This window comes from Strix aluco, chromosome 4, assembly GCF_031877795.1.
Source record: "Strix aluco isolate bStrAlu1 chromosome 4, bStrAlu1.hap1, whole genome shotgun sequence".
In the NCBI taxonomy this organism is placed as follows: domain Eukaryota; kingdom Metazoa; phylum Chordata; class Aves; order Strigiformes; family Strigidae; genus Strix; species Strix aluco.
The window spans coordinates 80,671,530-80,696,898 of NC_133934.1; the positions used below are offsets into that span (position 1 = coordinate 80,671,530).

Here is a 25,369-nt window from a genome sequence, read left to right on the forward strand (position 1 = left end):
CTCTTTGCAGTAGGATAATTAAATCAAGTGCTCCATCACAGCACTTCCATGCAGGAAGTAAGCTGAGGAAAAATTATCTCGTATTCTAGTTAAAAGGATCTCCCGCGTTGCTGCTAATGATTAGCATGACAATCAAACCAGAAAGGGACAAACCACCTGATATTATCAATTTAAAGTTGTCTTTAAGGTCTGCTGAAGACACAGCATGGATCCTGCAAGAAGCTCCATGTGGGTCCAATTCACCTATGCAAAACAGCACACAGATGTTAGAAGGGATCCTTGCACAGCAGGAATTTGCCTACCCTAAACTCCATGAAGAACCAGAGCCTTAGTTGCCACAGCAAGTGTTCAGAGTCATATTTTTTTAAATCACTTTCTTTTTTCCCAGAACCTAAGGGGGGGGGGGAAGGTTGGCTCCTCAGTGAGAAGCCATCTATCCTCAAACTTCAGTTCTGTTAAGAAAATACAAATCCATGTGTATAAAAGCACAGCTAGATTCTTCCTCCCCTCCCACAACATGGAATTGCTAAAGTAATTCTGTTCAAATGTTCTACATGCCTTTTCTTAAATCTTCAGAGATCAGTTAGACTAAAAAAAAATATACAAAATTTAATTTGTTCTTGAAAACTGTGAACATCTGGAATTGGAAGTTACAATGGAAACCAACCAGAAGATGCTGACAGCATTTACACTTAAAGATATGCCACTGTTTATTTTAAAATAACAGGAGATATTTCATCAGCTCTTGTTACAAGAAGCATACAAGACCTCACTGCTTCGAAAAGGACAGATCTGTCTTCCAACTTGTTTACTGCAAGCCTTTGACACCATTTTGTACAGAATCATTTTCTCTGCTTTCCCTCATCTTTCACGATGAAGAAAGAGGAGACAAAAAAAAACCCCACCTTTAAAATACAAGTGCATTATTATAAAGTAAAAAATCTCCTGGCTGAAAATACAGCACCTGAGATTTTAACGCTATAGGCGTTAAGCTACACCCCTCGAGAAGCTCACAGATGGCAGCCATTCATGCACTGAACTGCAGTGACTTTATGCCCAATCTTAGAGTTCTGGAAGTTATTCCTTAGTTTAACAGGACATTCAAAGTAAGTTGCTATCCAGTTTTCCTCGCGACTAGTCCAAAAAAGAGTAGTCTATTACTCGAGCAACTGGTGCAGCGCCTAGCAAAGACACACAGAGGAACACACCTTGAATTCCTCCTTGGGGACCTGACGAGCAGCGACTGATGAAGAGGCGGAGAAGGCGAGCTGCTGGCGGTGCAGGGACCGCCGGAGGGAGGGCCCGGCGCCTTCGGCCGTGCCCTTCACCCCGCGGCCAGCCCAACCGCACCCCTGGCCACCTCGAGTTTCAAAGTTTCCGAGCGACGCCCCGATGGTCGAGGGGCCCCCGAGCAGATCCCCGCCTCCCCGGCAGCAAAGCGCCCGGGGGCCCGCAGAAAGGCCCGCGGCCCCTCCCCAACGGCACCGGGGCCCACCCTGGGCAGCGCCGAGCCCGGCAACGAGCCGGGGGGCGAGTGGGATTGTGGAGGGGGGGCAACGCCGGCCGCCGGGAGTTGATAAAGTACCGCCGGGCCCCCCCTCCGCGGGCGGCGGCTCCGGAGGCCCCCTCCGGCGCTCCCCGCGGCGGAGCAGAGCGGGGGGGCAGAGCGGCCGGACTCACCCCCTTTGACGCCGACGGCGGGCTCCAGCCGCGCCACCGCGATGACCAGCACAATCCCCAGGATGAACCACTCCTTCCGCAGGCGCTCCAGCAGCCCCATGGCGCGGCCCGCCGCTCCCCGCCGCCCGGCCCGGCCCGCCGCGGCGCAGCACGGCCGGGGCGGGGTGCAGCCCCGCCGCCCGCCGGCAGGACCAGCCGGATCCGCTGACAGGGAAAGGCTCACCCACCGCCGCCGCCATCACTACCACGCACCTCCTAATAGGCACGCAGCCGCCGCCCGCCCGTCCGTCCGCCCCGCTGCCCGCAGCGACGACCCCTCCGCCGGCTTCGGCCGCCCTGCAGCCCCGCGCCGAAGCGGCGGCCGCCACCGCGGAGGCGTGACGCCGCCGCCGCTGTTGCTGCTGCTGCTGCCGCCGCCGGGCGGGCCGGGGAGCACGGCCCCCGGTAGCGGGTCCCGGCGGGCGCGGGAGCGGGCGGGCGCGGGGTGGGGGGGCGGCGGGGGTGTGCGCGCTGTTTTGGTATATTACAACGTCTGCGTGACGCCCGGCGCTTGACGCGCGGGAGGGCGGGCGCGAACTGGCAGCGCCGGCCGTTGCGCGCGCGGGAGGCGGCGGCCCCCCCACACAGACACACACACACCACCACACCCCCCCGCCCGCTCCCAGCTGCCTCAGGCGGGAACCGGCGGCCGGTTGAGGCGGGACCTTTCCGTGAGGGCGGGCAGGAGGCTGCAGGCGGCGGAAATCCCCACAGTTACAATCCCGTAGCTCGGGACCGGCGGTGGCTGCTGTCACACGCATACCGCCTCTACCCACCCCCCCCCCCCCCGATTGTTCGCCGCCGCCGCGGGTTCCCCCGGTATCGCTTCGCTGCCGTAGGAAGGCGCCGGCCTGCCCGCTCTGGGCAGACAGACCCGCAGACACCTGCCCTGCCCGCAGATCTATCGCGACCGGCCGACATCGCCGCTGCCTGTGAGCGCCTGCTGACCCAGCCACCTTCCGACCTGGAGACGATGCCCTCTGCGGAGGTCGGCGGGTTTATTTCACTGTTAGATACCTTCCCCTTGAAACAGTATCATAAAAACCTCATTCTGCTGCTCGACCCGCGCTTCCCATTGCCTATTCCTCTCCTGTTTCCGCTTCCCCGCTGGATTCATTAGCCCGGCCTCTGCCCGGCCACGACCCCCTTGCCCTAAATCAAATTAACGAGGAAACGATAAAGTATGAAACGCTCCGTCATCGCAGCTGCTCACACCGCTGCTGCCACGGCTGCCTTGTTCCGGCGGCGTTCAAACACACAACGGTTCTGCGCTGTGATTGCTAAGTATTTAGGTAACTTCACGGCCTCTGTGGCTATATTCAGGCTTCGAAGAATAGCCCTGCCATATGCTTTCCGCTCCTTGCCACCAAGTAAATAAATGTTAAATAGCTCAAAGCCGTGATCTCAGCTGCTTCGGGAGGCGTATGTTGCTGTATGGGGTTCGCTTGTAAACGTGTAAACGTGTGTACATCATAGCTGATTTTTTTTTTAACATGGAGGGAACGTGCCTTCTCCCACCCACAAGGGGATCCAAAATGTGCAGTTTAAAATGATCATACGTTTTGCCACTTCCCTAAAGTTTACGGGAGTACACGTAGGTCCTTGCTCTCTTCTCAGATACAAGGGCCAAACTGCAAAACCTCACTGCATTTGCCTATGCAACTGCTACAGGTTGGCTGTTTTGGGAGAAAATAAATGCCTAACAGCTGTTCTTCTAGAGCAAGCTGTTATTATAATGAGCATAGGATTTGATTACTTGGAGGATTTGATTACTCCACAGGAAGGATAAGACGAATCAGCTAAAGATGTGAAGTCAATGTTTATCATATAAATTATATTAAATCTTTGTGTGGATACTCTTTCACAGGTGAGGTGGCCCCAATTCTATGACACGGTTTTTATCTGCACTGTTCATAGATCAGAGCGCTTAGATCTTTTCCTCCATGGCTCTGACAGCACTCTAGCAAGCGCACAGACCCTCTGATCTGACCACAGCAGGAGACCAGGCAGATGTCCAGTGTTTCCCGGGTCGTTTTGTTGTGAATACGCAGTGGGAGAGGACCTAACAGAAGTGGGCAGGAGGCTTTGCACCCTCTGCCTGGCAGTTCTGGCTCGGCTGGTTCGTCACACAATGCAGAGGCCTTGCTCTGCACCAGCAGGACTAGAAGGCATGAACAATTTCAGCACAATTCAGGAAAGCATTGTTACTGAGGAAAAGCAAAATAACATCTCTTGAGGCTGAAAGTTAAGCCCTCGGAAGTTAGAAGCAGCCAGATTTCATAGTGAATGAAGCTGCTGCAACATTAGTTGCTGCAGAAGCTGTAGACAGGAGGCAAAGAAGTGGCAGATATGGAGGATGCTTGGTATGGTGGTAAAATCCAGTCCTGCAGTAGGCAGCGGTCTCTCCCTGCTTTTGCACCGTAGTTTTTACGTGGTATTAATCCTGCCCCTCACTCTTTGCAGGTGGATACTAATTATGAATTTCTAATCTTGTCTACTGCCCAAGTAAATTCATTTTTGTTCATTTTGCCAACAAGTTTCAGATGTTTGTTCACAGCAGCTCTAGTTGGCAAAAGTTAGAAACCTCAGGTTCAGTCCCGGGCTCTGGAAGATTCTTCTCATTTTCCCCTCTAATGGGTCACTCCTTGGGCGTTGTCCGAAGCCTAGGTCATCTAGAGAAGGATGAGCTATCTCCCTGTGTATTAGATTTAGAACAGTCAAGAAATATTAAAAAAAAACCCTAATGGTTTGCCAATGGTCATCAGATATAGGAAAAGTTTGACTTTTGTCCATGCTCAACTAAAGAAAAAGATAAGCTTTAATATGGCTCTGTTGCTTTGAGTGGATGCTTTGCCTGGAAATCTGTTTCCAAGAGATCTGAAGTTTGTAATAAACGTCTTTTGCCAACTGAGTTATAAAATACATGGATTCCTGTGGCTCTTCTGTAATCTTTAAGATCATATGTAGATATTCTAAACTGTGTATCGAAAGCCTCGTACAAAGATATTTTAGCTGGTTTTGTTTAAAAGCCATTCTTCGATTATCATGATAAGCATATAGGCCTGTTAGATGAAACAGATTAAATCATTCCTGACTTTAAATAAGAGAGCACTCTGTAAGCCCTGCCCTGCCCCACCAGCACGGAGCAGGAAGGAAGAAAACACTACAAGTGTATTGTATAATTGGCAGGATTCTCACGCATCTTAAGTCTGTTTGCAAGACAGCCTCAGTGTTGCTACAAGGCAATTTGTCATACATATTGAGGTATTTGGTCAGTATTAGAGAGGGAAAACTCAGTGTCTGTCATCCAAAACTACATCCTGCAACATTTCACTTTCCTCATCAGGTTCCCATACAGATAATATACATATCCTAATTAACCCCTGGGACTCAACCAGATCCCAGAATGGTCTGACACACGTGTACATGTATTCTCCATTAACATCGTACAAACCCATTTGGGAATATATTTAGCTGTGCCTTAGACACAGTACAGGAACGAGAATTTAGCTTTTCTCTCATTTCACATGACCAAATTTTCCTTTTTGTTCAACTGCAAACATACCTCGGGGTTTCCAGATGCTTTCTTGCCCTTGTGTTTCCTTCTGCATAATACAAAAGCTTCATGACATGCGTAGCTACGTGACACTAAATCTTCGCTGTTCACCGGTCATCTGTTGAAATCCACAGGATTGTTTATGTGAGCAGCGACCGGTTTTCATGTCTGCAAAGATGCAGAAGCAGACTGGACGTTTCGGGGCTTTGCATTATGAACAATCAATCAGTCTTACGTGGTTGGTAACTGATGCCGAGACGTCGGCTCCCCTTTGTGCCATATGGAGCCTCTTTCTTTTGTGTACCCAGCCCTCTTATCTGCACGACATACCTTGCTGTCTAATAACTACACAGTTAAGTTATTTTAGGGAATGTGCTGGGATTTTTAAGTTCCATAGTAGCAGATGTCATCTGATTATGCATTTAGACAGGAGAGATTTCAATATAAAGGAAAGGGGATCACGAGATAAAGGGAGCTTTAAACGAGAGGAAGAGATAGTATTAAATAATTTAACTTGCGAAGAACAAAGATATTCAGAATGAACAAGATAAAGAGAGGTGTTAATTATAAATAGGAAAGTTGAGGAGAAAAAGTGGAAATATATGGGAGACAGTTTACAACACATTTATATTTCTCACAAGCACTTAGTGGCATGATCTCAGATTTTCTCAGGCGCTTGAGGAGATTGCCATACTGATCCCATTAGCTGGTTTTCCTTACGGAAATGGAGTTCACAACTCTCATTCTGTCCTGGCCTAGGTGCTCACACTGTTTCAGGCATCTGCAAGGCATCTTTTGGTTGTTGCTACCAGATATTATTAAATGCCTGTGAGTGCTTAGGTATTGCCAGATGCAGGACTTACTACCATTAGCATAATGCAGTAGTGGGAATTATGTACAAGTTCAATTTAGAACAGCACTTCATGGGACTTAAACACATTTACAGGTATGCTTTTCTAAATAGAAGCTATAAGATGATAAAAGGTTTTGTGAATATTTAGTTTTATTTCTACAATGGTATGATCTTTTTTTCTCCCAGAGACTTTAAATGCATGCTTTTTTTTGTTTGTTTTGTTTTGTTTTGACTTCTAATAGAGGGTTCTCTTATATATTTAGGTATCCAACAAATAAACAGTTTTTCTTTTACTTGAGACCTGGTGTGAAATTTTCATGCACTAATCTTAGGCATTAGGAAGAAAATTTAAAAGGCAACAAAAGGGGCTTTGCTGATCCCTTGCCTAGAACCTGCTTGTTCTAACACAGAAACAGAACCTGGCTTAGTGCTGCTCCACTTATGATATTCTCTTGCCTTCTCCTCCTAGACCTAGACCATATAGATTAAAGAAATTTTTGTGGTTTGCACTTTTTCCCAGTAGACAGCAAGGCTGTAATGCATCCAGAAGACTGGATTTAAAAAAAGAAAACCAAAAAGCAATTGGCATAATAAAGCTGGTTCTCGAAAGAAATTATGGGCTTCTTTAACTGCAATTTTAAAACATAAAAAAATATTTTTTTTTTAAAACCATGAAAAGATGTACATATTTAAACCTGAAAAATGAAAGCGAGAACATGAAATAGTTCTCTGGACGATTTCACAGTGAACAAGAACTGGATTAAACCTGTTCAACAAGACATTTCAGAGATAACATGGTGCTAGTTTTATGGTTTTTTTCTCCTTACACTTAAAAAATTAATCTTGTAATATTACAACAATCATACCAAAACACTCAGCATGAGCAATTTCAGTACAAAAACCTCTGCTGTATTTTATGGGGGAGGAGCAGCAGATCTGTTCCTGGGTGTGTATGCACACGTGTGCAGATGCAAACGGTTTACAGCAGTTTCAGAGTATGAACCACTTGTAATGGAAAGAGCATGCATATCACAGAAAGCAGGAAGAGGAGAGCAGCCATCCCAGCTGTGACACCTGTCACAAAGGGCAAGTTTGGAAGGAGCAGCCATCGGAGAAGCCAGAAATACATGAGTGCATATAGGCGTGAGAAAGAGGCAGTTGCTAGAAGAAGGGTTTGTCTTAAGGTTGCTGAAAGCTGGCTTTTAGAAGCTTACGCTTTACCTTCTAGAAGAAGAAATAGCAGGGCTTGTCCAAAAGAAAGGACAGCCCATGCTCCAAACTTTGCCTTCACTCAGCTGGATGAAAGGTGGGACCTGATCTCTCCTGTGTCTGTCCCTTTTGATTTTATCATTACCAAAGAGTTTAAAGGTTCAGAGAAACAGGGCAAATTCACTAGCTTACCTGAGGGAGAACCCCAGAAAAGTTGTCTTTAGACTTTCTTAGATTTGTCAGTTTGACTTCGTCATACTACAGCCCCTGTTGCTTCATACCTCTTGGATCTTTGCACATCATTGCCATGTTCTGTCTTCACCGTGGGCCAGGACTTAGCTCTCCATCACTCTGGAGAAAAGCCAAGTGCATTCCCCAGACAGAGCCGTGATGAACTCTGACCGTGGCCGATTTGGTTATTCAGGAGGCTACAGTCTCATCATCAACGTGACATGCAACTGAGAGATGAAAGTGTAGACACGTCCCTTGTGCTTAGCTTGGCATGTTGACTTCTGTTGACTATTTTGAACATCAAACCATGTTCATAACTCACAGCCTGACCATTCAGTCCTCACCAGTCACCACGATTTCCCCCTGCAGGATGGAAACCAAGCAGCGTGTTATGCATACTAGGGTACAGATTTACAAAGGAAGGTTTTACCTGACCTCCCCTAAACAAACCAGGCCAAGAAATAATAAACCGAGGAAATAGGGGAGGTTACAGTCACAGCTTGACAGTGTCATCATTTACCTGCATTGGAGTAAATTCCACATTATCTGCAAATCAAGTTATCTGATGCCAGCCTTAACTAGCCTTTTGATTTAAAACGAACTAGGAAGTGCCCGTGCAGGAACCTAAGTGCTTCTATGTGTGGCGTATGTCAGCCTGAGAGGAAGGTGCGTGTTCCCACCCATCCATGTGGCACTGGGCCCCTTTGCAGTGCTGGAATCAGGCTATTCTTCTTTTCTTCCTTTTTTACTAAATTGTTGTTTATACCAGGGCAGAATTCAGAGATCAGACTGCGAGGCTTCTTTGCACCAGGTATTGTGCAAGCATAAACCCAGGCACGTTTACGCTACAATCAAGTAACTGTAGTGCACATACACACAATGGACCTCACTTTAATGTAGCCCTTGTTAGTACCACCTGCAGTGATTAATACCATTGGTGCCCCATCCCTGGAAATATTCAAGGTCACGTTGGATGGAGCTCTGAGCAACCTGATCGAGTCCCTGCTCATTGCAGGGGGCTTGGACTAGATGGCCTTTAAAGGTCCCCCCTCAAAAAAAAAGTGGAGTCAGGAAGGAAGATAAGCTAGTGGAAAATACACTAAATAATTAGGAAAAAAAAAGATAACCAGAGAGGAAGAGATCCTTTAAAAGCTATTTAATAACAAATCGGCTATTACATCTATCAATACAGAAAAAACGAGAATGCTGACAACAATTCATCCCACGATCTGCAGCATTAATAAGTGATGAAGTATTAAAAAAACTGGGACGCTTTGTGCCTAAAACAATATCATATCAGGACAAGGGAATAAAGCTGAACTAAAACAAAGGACATGATGGTGTATTGCTGGCAAATAATGACATAAATGAAAAACAAAAACATGGAAACAAGTACAGCCCCTCCAACCATCAAATATAAGAAAAACATGACTGACTCATTTTTTTTGGCAGCAATCAGATACAAATCATGAAGTCAGCACTGTCTGATGAACATTTTTCATGCAGTTGTTATTCCAGGAGTGTCCAGCCCAAACTGCTTATTTAAACAAAGAGAGTGCGATGGCACAGGAACCAAGGATTAAAGTGATGCTGAGGTAAGAGTTTTGGGGTACGTACCATCCCAAGGTAAACAGCACTGTGAAGGACACAGCCTGGAGGGAAAGCTTGTTTGATCCAAGACTACTGTCGTGTCACTCTTCCACTGGGATTTCGTTTCCCTTCCTACTGCCTCACTAACCAGAAGGCAAGACTTTTGCGCCTCTGCCACATCCAGTGCTCGAACACCCACCACTTGTTTCTTTGGCAAAACCAACACAGTTGCTAAACCCCCTCACTCCTCCCTTCTCTCATGCTCAACATCTGCCCCGTGCGTTTACTGGGACATTGCTGAAGAGCTCTACCCCTGGGACACTCTGCCCTCTCCTTCCTATTCCCGAGGAAAGGAAGAGTTATTCTTTTGTGAGCTTGAAATATTCCTACAACATAATCAGATTTCACAAAGATTTCCAAGCAGCACTGTCAGCTGTCTGCCATCTATCCAGTCTATACAACACAAGTCATCTTAGGTTGATTTTGTATTGTTCATTTCAGGTCTCATCCAACCTCCCCCATTTCATTCCATGTAAGTGGCTTTAATGCCAAAGCCTTGTGCTGTAGTAACTGAGAGGAAGAAGTCACCTTTTTGTAGGTGCAAGTCAGTTAGAAAGAGCAGTAGAGAAGCTAGAAACAAGAGCAGAGATGGGGAGGGATCATTGGGGTTGGGGTTTTTTTGCAGCAGAATCTAAGGAGGCTGTATTAAGTAGGGCCTGATATTTCCTTTAGAGGATGTGCATTAAGCAGAGTTCTACCCTGATCCCTTTAGGAAGTGGGAGAGTTACGATGGTGCCTTTTCCCTGAGAGCATTTCTAAACTTTCCTCATAGGAAGCTTTCCTTGTGGTGCATTCTTAAGTAGATCAAATGTAAAGGAAAATCCCAATTCAGAATTAATTGGCATACATTTTTTCAGGAGCTGGAGGGATTTTGAATTTCTTCCTTCTAGATGAACTTACAACACTCCTGCAATCCCACATTTGAAGTTCTACCTGTCTGTGGAAGCATACCAGCACAAGGCCTGCAGCAAAATACATCTTTCTGATTTTACCTCTCCACCCTGTTACTCAGACAGATGCTTTCCAGCATGGTGTCCATGGCCCATATATACTCCAGCTTGTTCTTGAAGTTTTTGCTTCCTTTGGTGATGTTCTTGCTGTGGACACAGTAGCACAGAAAGCAAGCTATGTTTGGAATTAAACATTTCCAGCATGCCAGTGCAGCAGATGCTTTGGTGGGGTAAAAAGACTCCTTGTTTGAGGGGGTCCAGAAAAGTACCTCACTTGGAAATGCTTAGCACCTTTAGTTCAGGATCAGCCACACCGTGAGCTTGGCTTCCATTACTTTATGAAAGAAAGCAAAGGTGTTTCTACCATGACAGACCACTGTCCCCTTGAGTCATGCTTCTGCTCTGAAAAAATAGCTCACTTCTAAACACAGCCAACGAAATAGCACATCTTCTGCCTAAGTACCACACAGGTATTCACTTTTCATCTCCTGTCCAGCAGCTATCTTTGTCTATAGTAAGCTTCATCTGAGTCATGCAGTAATAATCATTGCTTATATACAAGATCCCTTGTGTACTGTATATTAATGTCTGGCTGGTAATTTAATGGCACCTCTAGGCATAAACAAAAGTTTATTAAAACAGTAAGTAAAATGTTCCCAAAGACTGGCCTGCATTTTTAATTTTCTGTTCAGCATCCCAAAATACAGAGCCAGCCTTCTTATACAAAAAAGAAAGCTATGGAGTTAAGACCAAGTAACATCATTTTGCACAAGTTAGACATAGCACGGCCTAGAGCAATAGGATGCATCATTTATATTCAGAAACCCCTTCTTCTCTGATCATCTTTAACAATGACAGCCAAACAAAAATTTGGATTGATTATTAGGAAACATGTACAACTCCAGGAAGCAGCAGCATATTGATTACTACTCAGATTACTTGTCAATTCTTAGAGAGGAAACCACACAGCAGTTAAAACTTTAAATTCCAGTCAGTAGTTGGCAGTGCCCTCTGTAGTTAAGACTGAGTCGTGCTCTGAACATTGGGCACGTAAAAGTGACACCATTCCTTCCCTCTGCTTACTTCTTCATTTGCAGGAGATGTTTATTTTACAAATGATTTAGTGCTTTAAAGACCAGCAGGTTTCTTCTTCTTTTATCATAAAATAATTCCTTGAGCTCAGTAAAATGCACATAGTACATGTGTCAGCTAGTACATATACTATTACACATTTACAGTAAGTAGGTAGACACATTTTTTGACAATATTTAGCAGAAACTTGGACTGACTTTCACATTTCAGGTTAAGTAATGGAGACATGAAAAAATTCAGTAGAAAATCTGTCCATGGAGGAAATTCACTGTGGAGATGCTGACAAACAAGCAAGGAGCTCTGCTTTTAGCAAGTCTCATTTCAGATCCCAGTCACATTTCCAGAGTGCAGTGATGTTCCCCCTCCACTCCTCCACTCTAATTTAGCATACGCTAAGGACCCAGCTCCCAGGGCACATCACCACCTCTCTCCATACTGAAACACGACCCAGCGGTGCTTGACTGGCCACTGTACCACTTGGGTTCCACAGAAAGGAGACGAGAACATTCAGGCTGAAGAGGAGGTAGACAGACGTGCTCCAACAGGTCCCATCGAAGCGATCAGAGCAATAGGATTTTGGGAGCCTCGAGGAAATACAGATGTAGCCAGCTCTTTGCTCAAAGCCTCAATGCTTTTGTCATAACCTAGAATATTTACCTGCTTTCCACCATCAAGGGACTCAGGCAACTGAGAAGTCTCTTGCAAACAGCACCAGCAAGAGTTAGGAAGGAGGAGAAAGACTAAAGGTATCTTGGAAGAAAAGCTCCCAGAATAAATCCTTTAATGTCTGTACAGAATAAAATCTTGGCTTGTAAAAGATAAAAGCATGTATGGTATACCAATGGCTTTTTTGTGGCATTCTTCAGTGTTACGCACAGTTTGGCATTTTATTTTTGCAACACATTTTTCTTATATTTAAGAGACAGTCTAATATAAACAGATTTGCTACTGCCCTGTTAGCCTCAACCTGCAGAGACTGGTGTCCTTCTTTATTTGCAGCAAGGTGATTTTAGCTTTTAAAAAAAACCCAGACTCTTGTAGTTTTTACTGGTTTGTTTAAGATTAGATGTCAAAGCTTTGAGCATTCAGCACCAAGCAGAAGATCTTAAGTCTTGCACAAATATCTCAGGGTTTTTTTGTCTATCAGAAATCGGTGGCACTGCTCATGTGAGAAAAAACCAAAAGGTAAGGGTCAGGCAATAATGCCAGGGTAACCGTGGTGTGTACTTTGTGGTATTTCACATTTACAGTTAAAACATCAGGGCCAATATGTTATCTGTCATAAAATGCCACCATGAAATATTCAGGTATAATAGACTATATATGCAAACAAGAGCTTGCAGAATCTGGCCCAGAACTTAAAATCAGGCAAATTAACACTGCCTTTGGAGCCTTCAGACCCGATGCGCCAGTAAGTCTCTGAAACCCTCATGGAGGTCAAGGGGTCTTCCATGTGGGAGGGGAATTCTTATTCAAACTACACCCTCACATGGGACATTCATTATAAGGCTCTCTTTTCTATGTTTTTTTTTTCTAGAAATGAGGATGACTGTTTACGACCCTCACTATTAAAGGCAAGAGTTTGTTCCCATTTTAATATTTTAATCTCCGTAGCTGTGATTTAATAATTTTTTTAATATTGCACTGTCTATGCAAGGTCCACTTTTCACCTCCCCTGCATAACAGCTGTGCAGATACAAGTGCTGAAATTTTAGCCCCAGTTCAACAGAGCACTTACACACATATTTAAGGTGCTGCAGCTGGTGAAGAGGCTGATTTACTTAAATACTCTGCTGAGTGCATAGGTCTGACCTATGACCTTATATCATATGCAACTTTAAGTTGAGTTAATAACAGTTATATGTATGCAGTGACATAAACCACTGGCTTTTTCATTCCAGGAATAGAAAAGAATAAGAAAAACGTTGGTCAGAGTCTGGAAGCTTTGCATATTCATACTTCTCACAGTTGTTAAGTGTTTGAAAATTCAGGTAATGAGCATACAATACTCTGGCTGCCTTTGTATTGCTTGGGGGTTTGGTATTCTAGTAATATCTCTACAGAAACCATTCTATCAAGTCAGGTTTTTTGCCCTCAAATTGAATTAGCACTTGTACATTGAAGTTTCCAACATCACCCATAAGATTTTTCAACTTGTCAAAAGAATCTGCATGGTCTCTAACCATGAATAAAAATGATTTCAGATATCATCTTTATTTCAAGTTTTATTTCCTGGGATTAATTTAATTGATTGTGCTGGTGGCTTGTTAAACATCTGCCAAAATAAACAGACCATTTGTCTTTCTATGTAAACATATGGGTACCTGGTTTAATTATAGTTTGTACTAGTGTTGAGAAAAAAAACCCCAGAAAGCAAAAAATACCCTCTGTTTTCCAAACTGACACCATAGACCTGAAATTGTAAGAACTCCCTCATAGCAACAAAACTTGTCTCATTTTCCTCTTGCTGATTTTAATAAATCTTTTATCATATGGATGAAAAAGAATAAAGTTCAGTAGATTATATATAACCTCATAACTTTTTTTTTGCATATATCCATGTGCTTACACAAGACATCCATGGTTTTCTCCTTGCCTGATATAACTAGAAGTAGCCCCATAAATCTTTACTTCAATACAATTCTCATTTTATGCTTAGCAGACCTAACCCTGATTTGTGTGTCTGTTATTACAATCACATTAACCCTGTTTTGTGGCTGTGTAACAGATCAGGGTCTAAACCAAGAACTGTAGGTAAAATACACCCCTTTGGCTTTAACACATTTTTACTTCCCCCAGACAGCTCTATTAAAGAAAATAGCATTGCCAACAGGAAATAAAAGGAATAAGTTGTTCCAAATAATTATTCTTAAACTCTTTTGTAAGAATTATTTAGTTCCTTTAAGATCTTTAGACATCCTGATTTTTTTAGCTATTCTCATTATATAATCAATAAATCATGGGCTTACATGGAGATAAAGCAAGCAGAAGCAAGGGGAGCCTCTAGCACTTGAGTGGCAGTGGGCAAAAAGAATCACCTCTGTAATAAGATTCTGGAAACCCATAGGTACGTATAGGATCTGTTATTAATAGCCTTTTTATGCCTAGATAAGCACCATTTGTAGCAGTGTGCATGTGCAGTACAAATGAAATATTAATAAGCAGCACGCAGTTGTGTTCAAACAGAAGGAAGCTGCATAGATAAGACTTGTTCCATTACACAGAGCCTTAGCTTCTCCCTCTCTACTCTCCCCCTCCAGCCAGACCACTTCACCAGTTTCCTATCCCGAGCTTGCAATGAAATGGAGCACACGTACACGCAGCGCACCTCAGGTCGAGGAGGGGAGCGAAGCTGAGACAGCTGCCATCAAACACCCAACAAGAGTGGGGGAAAGCAAGTGACAAAGTGGGTACTTTATGACTAGCTCCAGTTTTGAGGCTTTCAGAAGACCTTGGAAAGAGAAGAACAATGGCCACGTTGCTACGATATGGAAGGTGTGAAGAGCCTTTGGGAGCCAGACCAGAAGAAAAGCAATCATTGTCCCCACACCACCAAATGGCCAGCTATTTCAGAGCCAGGAAACCAGGGTCCAGAGTCATCTGTGTGCAGCCACCACTGCTTAGATGACATCGTTTAGTAGTGGGAAAGGAGCAGGTCTCAGCAATATAACCTAGCCTTGCAATTGCTCTCAAGGGGAGAAAGAAAAGAGGAAAAAAAAACCAATAAAGGCACAGTAGGAGCCTTGCAATTTCCTTACACAGGAGATATCTGGTCACCAACATGATCCCTAGATGAATTCAATAAATATTCGCTTTGTCTTAGAATATCCTGGTCCATCATTGTTTTCAAAAACAAAAGTTATGCTCTAGAGGCTGCACATCATGTATCTACCCAGACACATTCAGATGGCCAAACTTCAGCCCAGTCTCCTCAGAGTTCAAGCTCTGCTCCTTGGGAGAGCTGCAGAGGAAATTAGGATAGCCACATTATGTTGTCTCTCTGCTGTTCTCAGTCACATACTAGATTCAGAAAACAAACCAAAGATTTGCTTTTAAATGATACATGGATGAATATGCTGCTTCAATTAAATAGAATCTGGCATTAGAAAACTTATCACTAAACTGCTAAAAAATTCAGAAAGGCAACAAAAATTCAGAAGAGGCGCAACCATGTCATTGGCACTGGTTGCTGAAAGCAGTTATTCATTTAATGACAAAAGTAAGCTATTCCCCTTTTCTCAGATCAGTATATAATTTGGGGGGCTGTCTATCTTGGGATAACCTATTTTTACCCTTAACGGAGGAACATAAAAATTCTAATCAGTTTTCAAATCTCAGGAGTCCAAAGAGAATTTGCATTTCTGCATAAAGAAGGACCCAGTACAGAAGAATAAAACAGGAACGATTTGGATTAGATGAACTCAGGTAGGATGCTGCTGTGGTCAGTTCCTCAACAGGATTTAGCACGGTTGGTAAGACCTACCTTCCTTCAACCCCTCCTCTGGAATGATGCCAGCTGTAATTATACATTATAATGAGCAAGAATCTTGAATTCACAGTAGAGCAGTGAACTTGTTTCTCCTCACCTTCAGTAATGTATTTCTGCCCTCCTTCTTCATCTTTCCTGTGTTGTTTTGTAGTTTATGTCAAACAAGTCTCATTCTTCTCATTACAGACAAAAATCTCTGCTTGTTGAAGTGCTGAGCGTGCTAATTCTTGTTGTTCTCACTTGTTACAGGAAACCTCCTGCCAAAGGAACTGTTTGGCTTAAAATATTGTAAACAACCTCTCCTCCTTTACCCACCACCACAGCTTGCTTTTAAGAAGTCTGTTTTCGTAAACAGTACATCTTGTCTGTTCAAAACAACATAACTAGGAGTTGCCATATGAAATACATTTATGGAAGTTAGCAATAAAGAAATACCTTGACAGACTAATGATGACCTCCTGCAAGCCAGGCACTTAAAAGGCTCGCTTTCCTGCTTAGCAGATTAAAAAGTGATAGCTGAGTGGCACGGTTTCCACTCCCTTGTCAAGTGTAATACCTGTCCTATGGGCTACAGTGAAAATAAAAATCAAACTCGCCATAGAGATGGTTACTGGATAAGTCAGTCTGACTGTACAGGTCATGAAATAGCCAGGTTAGTGTCAGCTTCCAGTGGACACCAGAAGAGACTGAAGATAACAAGAAAATACGGACCTTCCTTTTCCGTCGCTTACCTTGCTGAAGCCTATGGATTTCTATAGCATTTCTTCCAGTTTGAAACCAGGGTGGGAAGAACCAGACTTCTTAAGGAGGAGGGTCTGGCTTTGTATCTACCTGGGTATTTTGCCTGGTGCCTAAGCATTTGTCTCTTGCACACAGCTTCCTGTCTGAGCAGCAAAGGCAAGTGTAGAGACAGAAATGTAAAAAAGGGAGAGTAGTACACTCTTAGCAAGGGTGGAAATGAAAATTTAAATAGTAAGAAAGGCTAATTTGGATAGCGCTTCGCGGAGGAGTAACACCTGGACCGGTGCTGAATTGCAAGTAGGACTTTGCCACCAAGTTCACTGGGTTTGTGACAATCTGTGTGTGAGTTCTACAGTTTTGTTTGGGTGGGCAAACACTGGCCTGCTTGCGCTGGTGCCTCCGGCAGGAGGGAGCAGTCATACACTGACCACACAGCCAGAGTCACGGGCAGTGCCCGCAGGCACCCATCAGGTCCAGTTTTGCTTCGTGGTGTTTCTTTAGGAGTTCACGTGCTGCAGAGCTAAACCCGGGAGGATTAGGGGTGATGCTCTCTCCTTCCACATATGAGCTGTAACTTCTCATTTCCCTGTGTATTATATTCTGTAGAGATCCCATTGCATTTCACATCACATAACATGCAAATAGAGAACACCATTCTCTAATAACACAGCAGTTTCCTTTAGAATTATTGACAAGCACGATAAACAAATACAACTTAAAGCTAGCTAGGTACTAGACTCTTAAAATACAAATGCACACAAGCATGAAAGCTATTAAAAAAAATAACTGTAATCATTATTTAAACATGTCTATGTAATTCCTATTGCAAGTAGAAGGGGCAGAAAATGCCTCATGTCCATGACTTAGAAATTCACTGGCCTGTAGTCTTGCACTAAGATTACCATCGCTCAGCCCAAACATTCAAACTGGAGGCAAAATGAAGTTCACTCTTTGAATCTGATTTATTCTTCCAGACTTCAAAGCTGGGCAGAAAGCCTTTCTAGAAAAAGGTGAAGAGTGAAATCTCGATTCTGTTCAGGCTAATAAAGTGCTTGTGAAGGCCTGACCTTTCTTAAGTTCAATTAGCATTTCTGAAAGTAGCAGAGACCGATGCATTTCTGCTAAAATAACCTCTGCCTTGAGCACATGTGTTTCTCACAGGGGTTCCACACCCACCGGCTGACCCTGAGGTGGTATCGAGGCCAAAGTAAATTCTTAGTTGAACAAAAAATCATGCTGATGCCCATTGAGCTTCTACTCCAGGTGGGAGTCAGCAAAGCCATCTACAACAGGTGGAGTCGGGGCTTTTCCCCAGAGATCAGGATTAGTGCTTGAAAATGGGAGAGCAGAAGTCTTGCCCTAAAAAGCAAACAGTTTTACCACTAAACAGGAAAAAACTACCCCAAACCAACTGGAATGATGCTAAACCAATCCATAACTAAACCAGTGTTGTGCTTGCTATCTAAGACACTTGCGATGCCATTAGCTTCCAGATACCTAGATTTTGATAGAAGAATTTGTGTTTGTTGTTTATTAGTAAGAAAAAACTTTTTGCCACTTTCTTTTGAGTGAGATACATGGGTATGTCCTAGAGGTTTGGGTTTTTTCCACTAGAGTGTTTTGAGAGGTTCCCACCTTTGTTTTCTACTTTACCTGCTGTATCTCCATTCACCTTCTGAAGTTGCGTGGGATACTATTTATTCATCACTTTGCTTTATTAAGCTGAAGTTCAGGTTTTCACCTGTGTTGTATGTTTTGCAACCATGAAATATGGATCCAGGTTTCAAAAGACACAAGAGTGTAAAGAACCTTACAGATGCTTTCTGAAGAAACTGCAGCAGGTATAAGAGCAGTTCAGCAGTGCAGAACTATTACCTCTGACCTAAAATAGCTTCTGAATTATTTTAGATTTCAACATTGTTATGCTGGAACAAATACAGAGCTCTTTCTACATTTTCATCATGTTCTGATAAAATCCCAGGTCTGACAGCGTATCTTGACGAAAGAGTCCACATGAAATATGTTGCTAATTATTTATACACCTCTTCAAAGGCTCAGTGCTTCTACTTGTACTTCTCTCTACTCTTACCTACCCAGGCCCTAAAGCTGTTTTTCAATCACTGAACTGAAACCCCTTAGAGTAACAAGTTTATAATAGAGGTTCATAAACCTGGCAGTGATTAACAGCACAGGTTAATCAAATGAGTGTAGAACAGGCTTTTTCCCCCTTTTCTTTAAAGGAAACTGGCCCCAAGTGTTTTTCCCTTATTGCTACGTGGAAATAAATTTGCAATTAACTTTTACTTATTGGTGTCGTAGCAGACTCTGAAGACCCCAGCCAGAAGCAAGCACGGTTGTGCTTTTCAGCACATAAACGCATACCAGGAGACAGCAGTCGCTCCGAAGAGCTGACAACCCAGCACCCATCGCCATCCCACAGGTGAGCCCCAGCCGTGCCCAGGGGCCAGGCGCAGGCAGAGCCCGGCTCTGACAGGACCCACCCCTGCCTGAAAAAGAGCAGGCAGCCTCATGCTCGTGTGTCGTCCCACTTACTAAACAAGCTGCTTAATGGTTTAAAATAATTAAGAGGAATTATCCTCCACCAGCATCGGTTGGTCAGCTTCTTATGAAAATAAAAAGGATCAAGGCCACCTACTGCCAAACCTACTGTGTCAAATTTACTCCAGAACCAAAAGGACGTGTCTCCAGCATACTCTACACAAGGGATTAGCATCTGATTTCAGCTGTTTGCAATCAAACTCTCACTGAATATGAAGTAACAAAGGGAAAGGTGGGTCTGTGGCGGTTACCAGGCTGGATGGCAGCCGGGCCTACACAGCCTGAACTTCCCAAAACTTGGAGCCAGCAAGAAGCTTCAAACAGAAAACAGCTTTCATTTGCTGCTTTCTAAACCCTGAGCGCATTGTTTGTCAGTCGCTAGCCACGGCATTTTTGTTTAGAGCTTTCTAGGGCGTGCTCTTGAAATCTTGATTTAATTCAATTCTGATGGGGAGAAAAAGGAAATTCCTGGACTGAGTTAGCTAAGTGCAGAGATGAAAAATAACTTTGAATAAGTACTGAAATGTATGGTATTTTGCTTCACCACACTGAGTCGGTGTTTTGTTTTCTTGTGTTAATTACTTCTGAAAATTTCTGTGCTCCCTTTACCCTCATCCCAACCACTCAGGATATACTTTTCTCCTCCTGCCTAGATTTTTATGTTTCCATAGCCCTCTCTTTATTTTCTTCCATTTCAGCGGTGGGTATGAGATTAGATGCTTCAGCTAAACCCACACACAGAGACATCTTTGTATCAACAAGTCAGGTTAAGTGTCTGGGACCTGAGGTAGAAGGTAGTAAGTACCAGTCCCCGGTTCCTGGGTGTGTTCCACACCTTGGACCAGTCCTGAAGGAAGATTTTCCTTTTTCAGAGGCAAGGACTAATGAAAAACAAACTTAAAAACCCCATCCCCTACAGCACTAACTTTCACCACACCAGAGGAGCAGAAGTCTTCATCCTGAAGACATAGTGGTCTGCTTTTCCCCCTCTAGCACTAAGTTCTTGCTCTCCTCTACTGCTTTTCCTCTGAAACATAGACCTCACTAAATAACAAAAGTTACCCTCAGAAGGTGTGTGATTCCTGCTCACATCCTGTGATTCCACCATCCTCTGCCTGCCTTAAAATGCTGTTCCCGCTACTCTCTTCATGACAGATTATAGCCATTAGGGGCAGATAAAAAGACATTATTTGCACAAGCATAAACTACCGGTAGAATTCAAGCAAATTCTGAACAGCACAATTTTAGCAATTGGAAGTAGACATAGACAACTCAGACCAAAGTGCTTCTCTTTCAGTTAATCACAGAATTCATACTAGCACGTGTTTTGGAAACACGGTATAAAACCCATGAGCAGATAAAGACTAAATTTCTCATTTTTTGCCTCTCCAAAACCATGGTGGGTGTTTTATCCAAAAGGTGATGCGAACATCACCTAGATGACCGGTCGAACAGGGGAAGCAAGCAAACTCATGGCTTCTACACCGGAGGAATTGGCAAGAACACCACAAAACCTAAAATAATTTCTTTGTTGACCTCTAGTTGGGGTTGTTTTCTTTACTACTAGGAGTGGTTCGAGAATTCACATTATAGCCCTGAACTGAACAATTGCTATAACTTGAAATCTTAATATTTTGATGTGTGCCAGTATAGTATTTAAGGTCCAATTCATACATACATTATATAACAAACTAGGGAAGTGCTAACACACATAGTCATTTCTGGTTGTATAGTATAAAGAGGGATGATGATTTCAAAAGGTAACTGCATACACTAAGAAACTAACTTTTTACGGTCTCTGGCTTGTCAGTTATTTCTTTAACTAAAAAAAACCCCACAAAACTAACAAACCACCAAATGAAAAACCCCACCAAAACAAGATTGAAAACTAGTAGTACTAGTACAGCCTGTCTCTCTTCGAGATTCAGGTGAAAATCTCATTTGATGTCTGGTCTTTGACTTGGCAGGAGCTCTGCCATAAATAAGCATGCACCAGACCAGCTTTTGTTTGTCATGTCCTCGGCTTTTGCTTTGAAGATGCCTGTACCACCTTAAGTGCATGAAGTCCCTGAGTAAGGGGAAAACCAGTCACTGTTCATAGAGATACAAAGATCTGTTGTCTTCCACCGCTTGATTTGCGCAAAAAAAGTTATCATGATTACAATGAAATAAACAGGTATGGCAATACCACGCAGAATCCAATAGTGAATGCAGCCTGTCTCAAAACCATCGGTAACATTGAACTGCCTCTTTAAAACAGGCAGTCTTGCCAAACAGCAATACAGGAGGCAGTGTATCTCAGCTCTCAGAAGCAAGCTACCCAGCTATTCCCAGGTCTGGTTGAATTTTTTAAGAACATTGAAATGTTTGGCGCATTCACACGTGTATTAATTCAGCAAAGAGGCTTCCAAGTCACTCAGTTATCTCTGACTTAAAGTGGAATAAATAAAAGCAAAAATCTAGCCATGTAGCTCTGCATGACCATTTCTTCCCTCCCTCTTTGTCCAACCTTACTGCTTTGTACACGCATAGTGGTCTTGACAAGGTCAAAAGTTGACACAGCAGCTCCTACCATTGCCTCTCACACCACTATAACACACATGTAAAATCATTATCAAAATGTTACCAAAAAAGGTACTGTGTAGGTACGGGAGTAAGTCTACTATTCCCCTCAAAGATCATCCATTTTTATTATGCCACATTATAAATGACATTTTTCATCATGTATCTTAGGCATAGAAAATAAATGCACCAACCCTCTAAAAATAAGATCCCTCACTAAAACCCTCTATGGAAGATACCAGTCCAGAGCACACATTTACAGTTATATCATAAATCTTGGGTAAAAATGGGATTTATAAAGGCTGTGCTGACACAGCTTATCTACAAGATCGTGAAAACGACAGCTGCATGTAGAGAGCTCACCCCTGCTAAAACACAACCATATGAATATTGAGCATCAAACCCTACACAAGTCTTCTGACTTTTGCAGCAGGTCCCTAAAATAGCAGGATTGCAAACCAGCCCTGCCTCCTTCCCTTCCCAAGCCAGGGTTCACCCAGCCCGCAGAGCACAGGCTCCCGCCCGCTACTGAAACACAGCTTTGAAGCAGATAAAAACTCTTTTCATCACCTTCTTCCCCTCATTTGTCTGCAAGAAGATATTCTTTCTACCCACCTGTTTTAGTTTTGTATCTTTTCCATCCCCCCCCACCTTTTAGTATTTTAAGCAGCTGGGCCTTGCTAACTGATGAACGTCAGTTGGTTTGGCCTCCAAGCACATAACCCTTACTTGTCAGGTTCCTGAGCTTTTCTGGTCTTTTGGTTTATTTTTAAGTATTCTGAGCAACTGATGAGTACAGATTGAACCATCTTCTTTCTAGATTGAGATGGCTCCTGCCTTTGGGGGCATTTTTTAATAAAATAACACACCTGCTATTACACAGAAATCACAATATAGCATGCTGCAACATACTACAGCACGCCATAAGACATCATGCTAGGGACATGGACAGCGGGTATATCAGAGAGACAAAGTAAGAATTAAATGGTGTTTCATTCCAAGACATACCTCTCTCATGCTCCTCACAGTGGGTGGGTCACAGCGCTCTGCTGGGAATCTCGAGGGGGGTTTGCTTTTGACTCTGGTTGAGAAGAGAGGGGAGTTTTCCCTATTCCTTGGAAACCATCAGCGGGGCCCAGGCTGGACAGTGGGGAGATGCCTGCCCTGGGGAACCCCCACCCAGCCCTGGGGCACCCCAGCCATCAGGAAGTGTCTCCTGGGGTCATCCCTCCCGGAGCAAACTATGAGCAGCTCCCCAGAGCCTGACCTGGGTTTTACCCACAGAAACATGGATGAGCTCCAGCTGCCGCCAGCCCCCGCTGTCCTAAAGCATCACCCAGGACCACTGCACCCCAGAACCAGTGAGGGGGTGAAAGGGGCAGAGATCCTGGCCCTGAACCCATCTCCCTGGCATCTGGGCTGCCCTGACAAAAAACCCCAAAACAACAGGGGAGCAGCCCCTTGCAGCCACAAGCTGCCCTTAATTTCCTCTTGTGTGGCCCCAGGGTGCCTGGGCTGTGTTCTTACAGCAGCAGTTCAGCCACCCGCATCCCTCCCCACCCTGCGGTGGGGACACTCACGGGGTCCCCCAGTCACCAGTATGGACGGACGGACAGACAGACGGATGGACGGACGGACAGACAGACAGACAGACTCCTGAGTGCCTCCCTCCTCGTTAAGAGCCACTCCACAGCTGTCAGCACTTAAATCAGGCAAGTTTTAAAGGTTGTGAAAGCTTTGTCAGATCCAACCCCTTCATCCAAAAATAGCCACAAACGTTATTAAAAATGGTATCAAAAAAACTCCAAAGCCAAAAAACAAAACAAAAACCACAAAAATCCCCCCAACAAAAAAAACCCCACACTATTTTGTCTTACTTTGGGACGCAGCAGGGATATCTTTGGAGGCAGGCAAGCACGCTGGGAGCCCAAGTTACTGGGAAAAACAGGGATGCTGGGACCTGTTAGTGTTGCCTCCGTCTCACTGGTGTGCAGCAACAATTTCACTTACTCTGAGGAAACATGCTGGCCTACGCAAGAAAAACAACCTGCATTTTACTCAAGTATGTTCACTATGTCAGGGTACCTACCAGGGGTTAATAAGTAAAAATATGATTTGATGCTATATTTACTATATATACACAGCAACAGACACATATGCAGACATACAGAGCTTGACGATGATATTTGAAAGTTTTAAAGTGACAGTCTCTTTGGGTTGTCCCAGGTGTCTCCCCTCAAAACAAACAGTAAAGCAGTTAAGCACAAGTTTAGTTCATCCCAATTCAGCAAAATATTTAAAGTGGGATGTGTGGGTGAGAGTCCTTCCAAGCAAATGCCTCTACAGAATTTTGTGTTACAGGCTATAAACTGAGTTTTCTGCATTTAAAACACTGTATTGGTTTGGCTATATATGTCTGTTCGTTACTAATCTGCTGCATTTTTTTTTCTGGGTATCATTTCTTCTCTGTCTGTATTTTTTCTTTATCTTCATAGTCCCATTTTCTGATCTGTCCCGTTTTCTGTGGGCGTATTTGCAGTTCTTAACACAGAACCGTTTCATCAGGTTTGATGTTACTGGCAAAACTTCCATTGATTGACTTGATTGCCTTTGGTAAGAGATTTCACTGGAATTCGATTGCTGTCTCAGGACTGCGAGAGATACATGATAACATAGTCCTAACAGGCTGTTTCCAATAGGAAATGTTGATATGAGCTGCAGAGGCATTTCACAATTTGATTTCATTATATTAACAGTCTCCAGAACATACAATATTTCATTAAAAAAAAGGGATAGGGGAACACAGGCAGTTACCTGCCCATGCTCTGTGTGTGAAGGGAAGGGCTTTGATGCATGCCCAGAGGTTGCAGGAAAGGTGGAATGCATTTCTCCTGAATTCTAACAAAAAAAAAAAAAAAAAGAAAAAGAAGAGAGGGGAAAAAAAGTTGCATATTTGTGATTAGCTTTGAATAAAATGTCGACAAATGTCTATGTCCACATGTAAGGTGGACCCCTCTCAAATATTATCATCGCTCTTATGCACAGATGTATGTTTTCGAAAATTAAAGTCTGGTTTTCAAGGAGGATGAGCCTGTAGACTAGGTCTGAGCTCAGCATGCCTGGTCCTATCAGGATATATCTAATATTTCCAGCAGATGCAGGTCTGAGTGGGCCCTCCTCACCAGCTGGGGTGACGAGTCCTGTCATGCTGTGATTGTGTGGACATGAATCAAAGGGAGAAAACAGAATAATTCAGACATTTTCCACTAATTCATGGACATTTTCCACTACCTATTCACGAAGCAGGAGGAGTCCATACAAGATCTCACCAAAGCTGTGGAGATTGTGGAAAGCACAGACCACGCTACGACACACCACAGCTGTATATTACACACCTCCCATGTGGGGCTGCAGGACCCTCTCTACCTAAATAAGTATTTTAGCACACTATTTAATGGCTGTGAGTTACAAACGCTGATCCAGTGACACAACTGTTAAACCATTTTTTAAAATTGCATCTATCCATTGATGACAGCCTTCTCAAAAACATGAGATTTTCCGTACCTTTTTCAATGCTTATCACCTGTCAGAGTTTTTCTTTCCAGCTGAAAAGGGAAAGCTGCTCTGTGGTGCCTGGTGAATCCTTGGGACATATAAAGAGATCAGCCAACACCTTGCATGGTGGAAGGGGGGGAAAAGGAACTCAGATTTACCTTGAAAACACTGCAGAAGAAGATGGAGGACACTGAAAATTTGTA

General features: G+C 43.7%; 1 protein-coding gene across 13 annotated transcripts in view; it reads right to left on the minus strand.

The window, feature by feature from the left end:
- The window catches only part of SLC10A7 (solute carrier family 10 member 7), a 157,088-nt gene extending 154,910 nt beyond the window's left edge, over window positions 1-2,178 (minus strand). For 4 of the 13 annotated variants that reach the window (XM_074823769.1, XM_074823768.1, XM_074823766.1 and 1 more), the window contains exons 1-2: window positions 1,681-2,178; window positions 157-243 (exon numbers count right to left, since the gene is read on the minus strand). In XM_074823769.1, the coding sequence (XP_074679870.1) occupies window positions 157-243; window positions 1,681-1,780 (187 nt within the window). In that variant the 5' untranslated portion in view covers window positions 1,781-2,178. Of the gene's footprint in view, window positions 1-156; window positions 244-1,208; window positions 1,426-1,680 lie in introns of those variants that run through there. The other 9 variants (XM_074823778.1, XM_074823774.1, XM_074823767.1 and 6 more) reach the window with 8 other exon arrangements.
- Window positions 2,179-25,369: the final 23,191 nt, after the last annotated feature.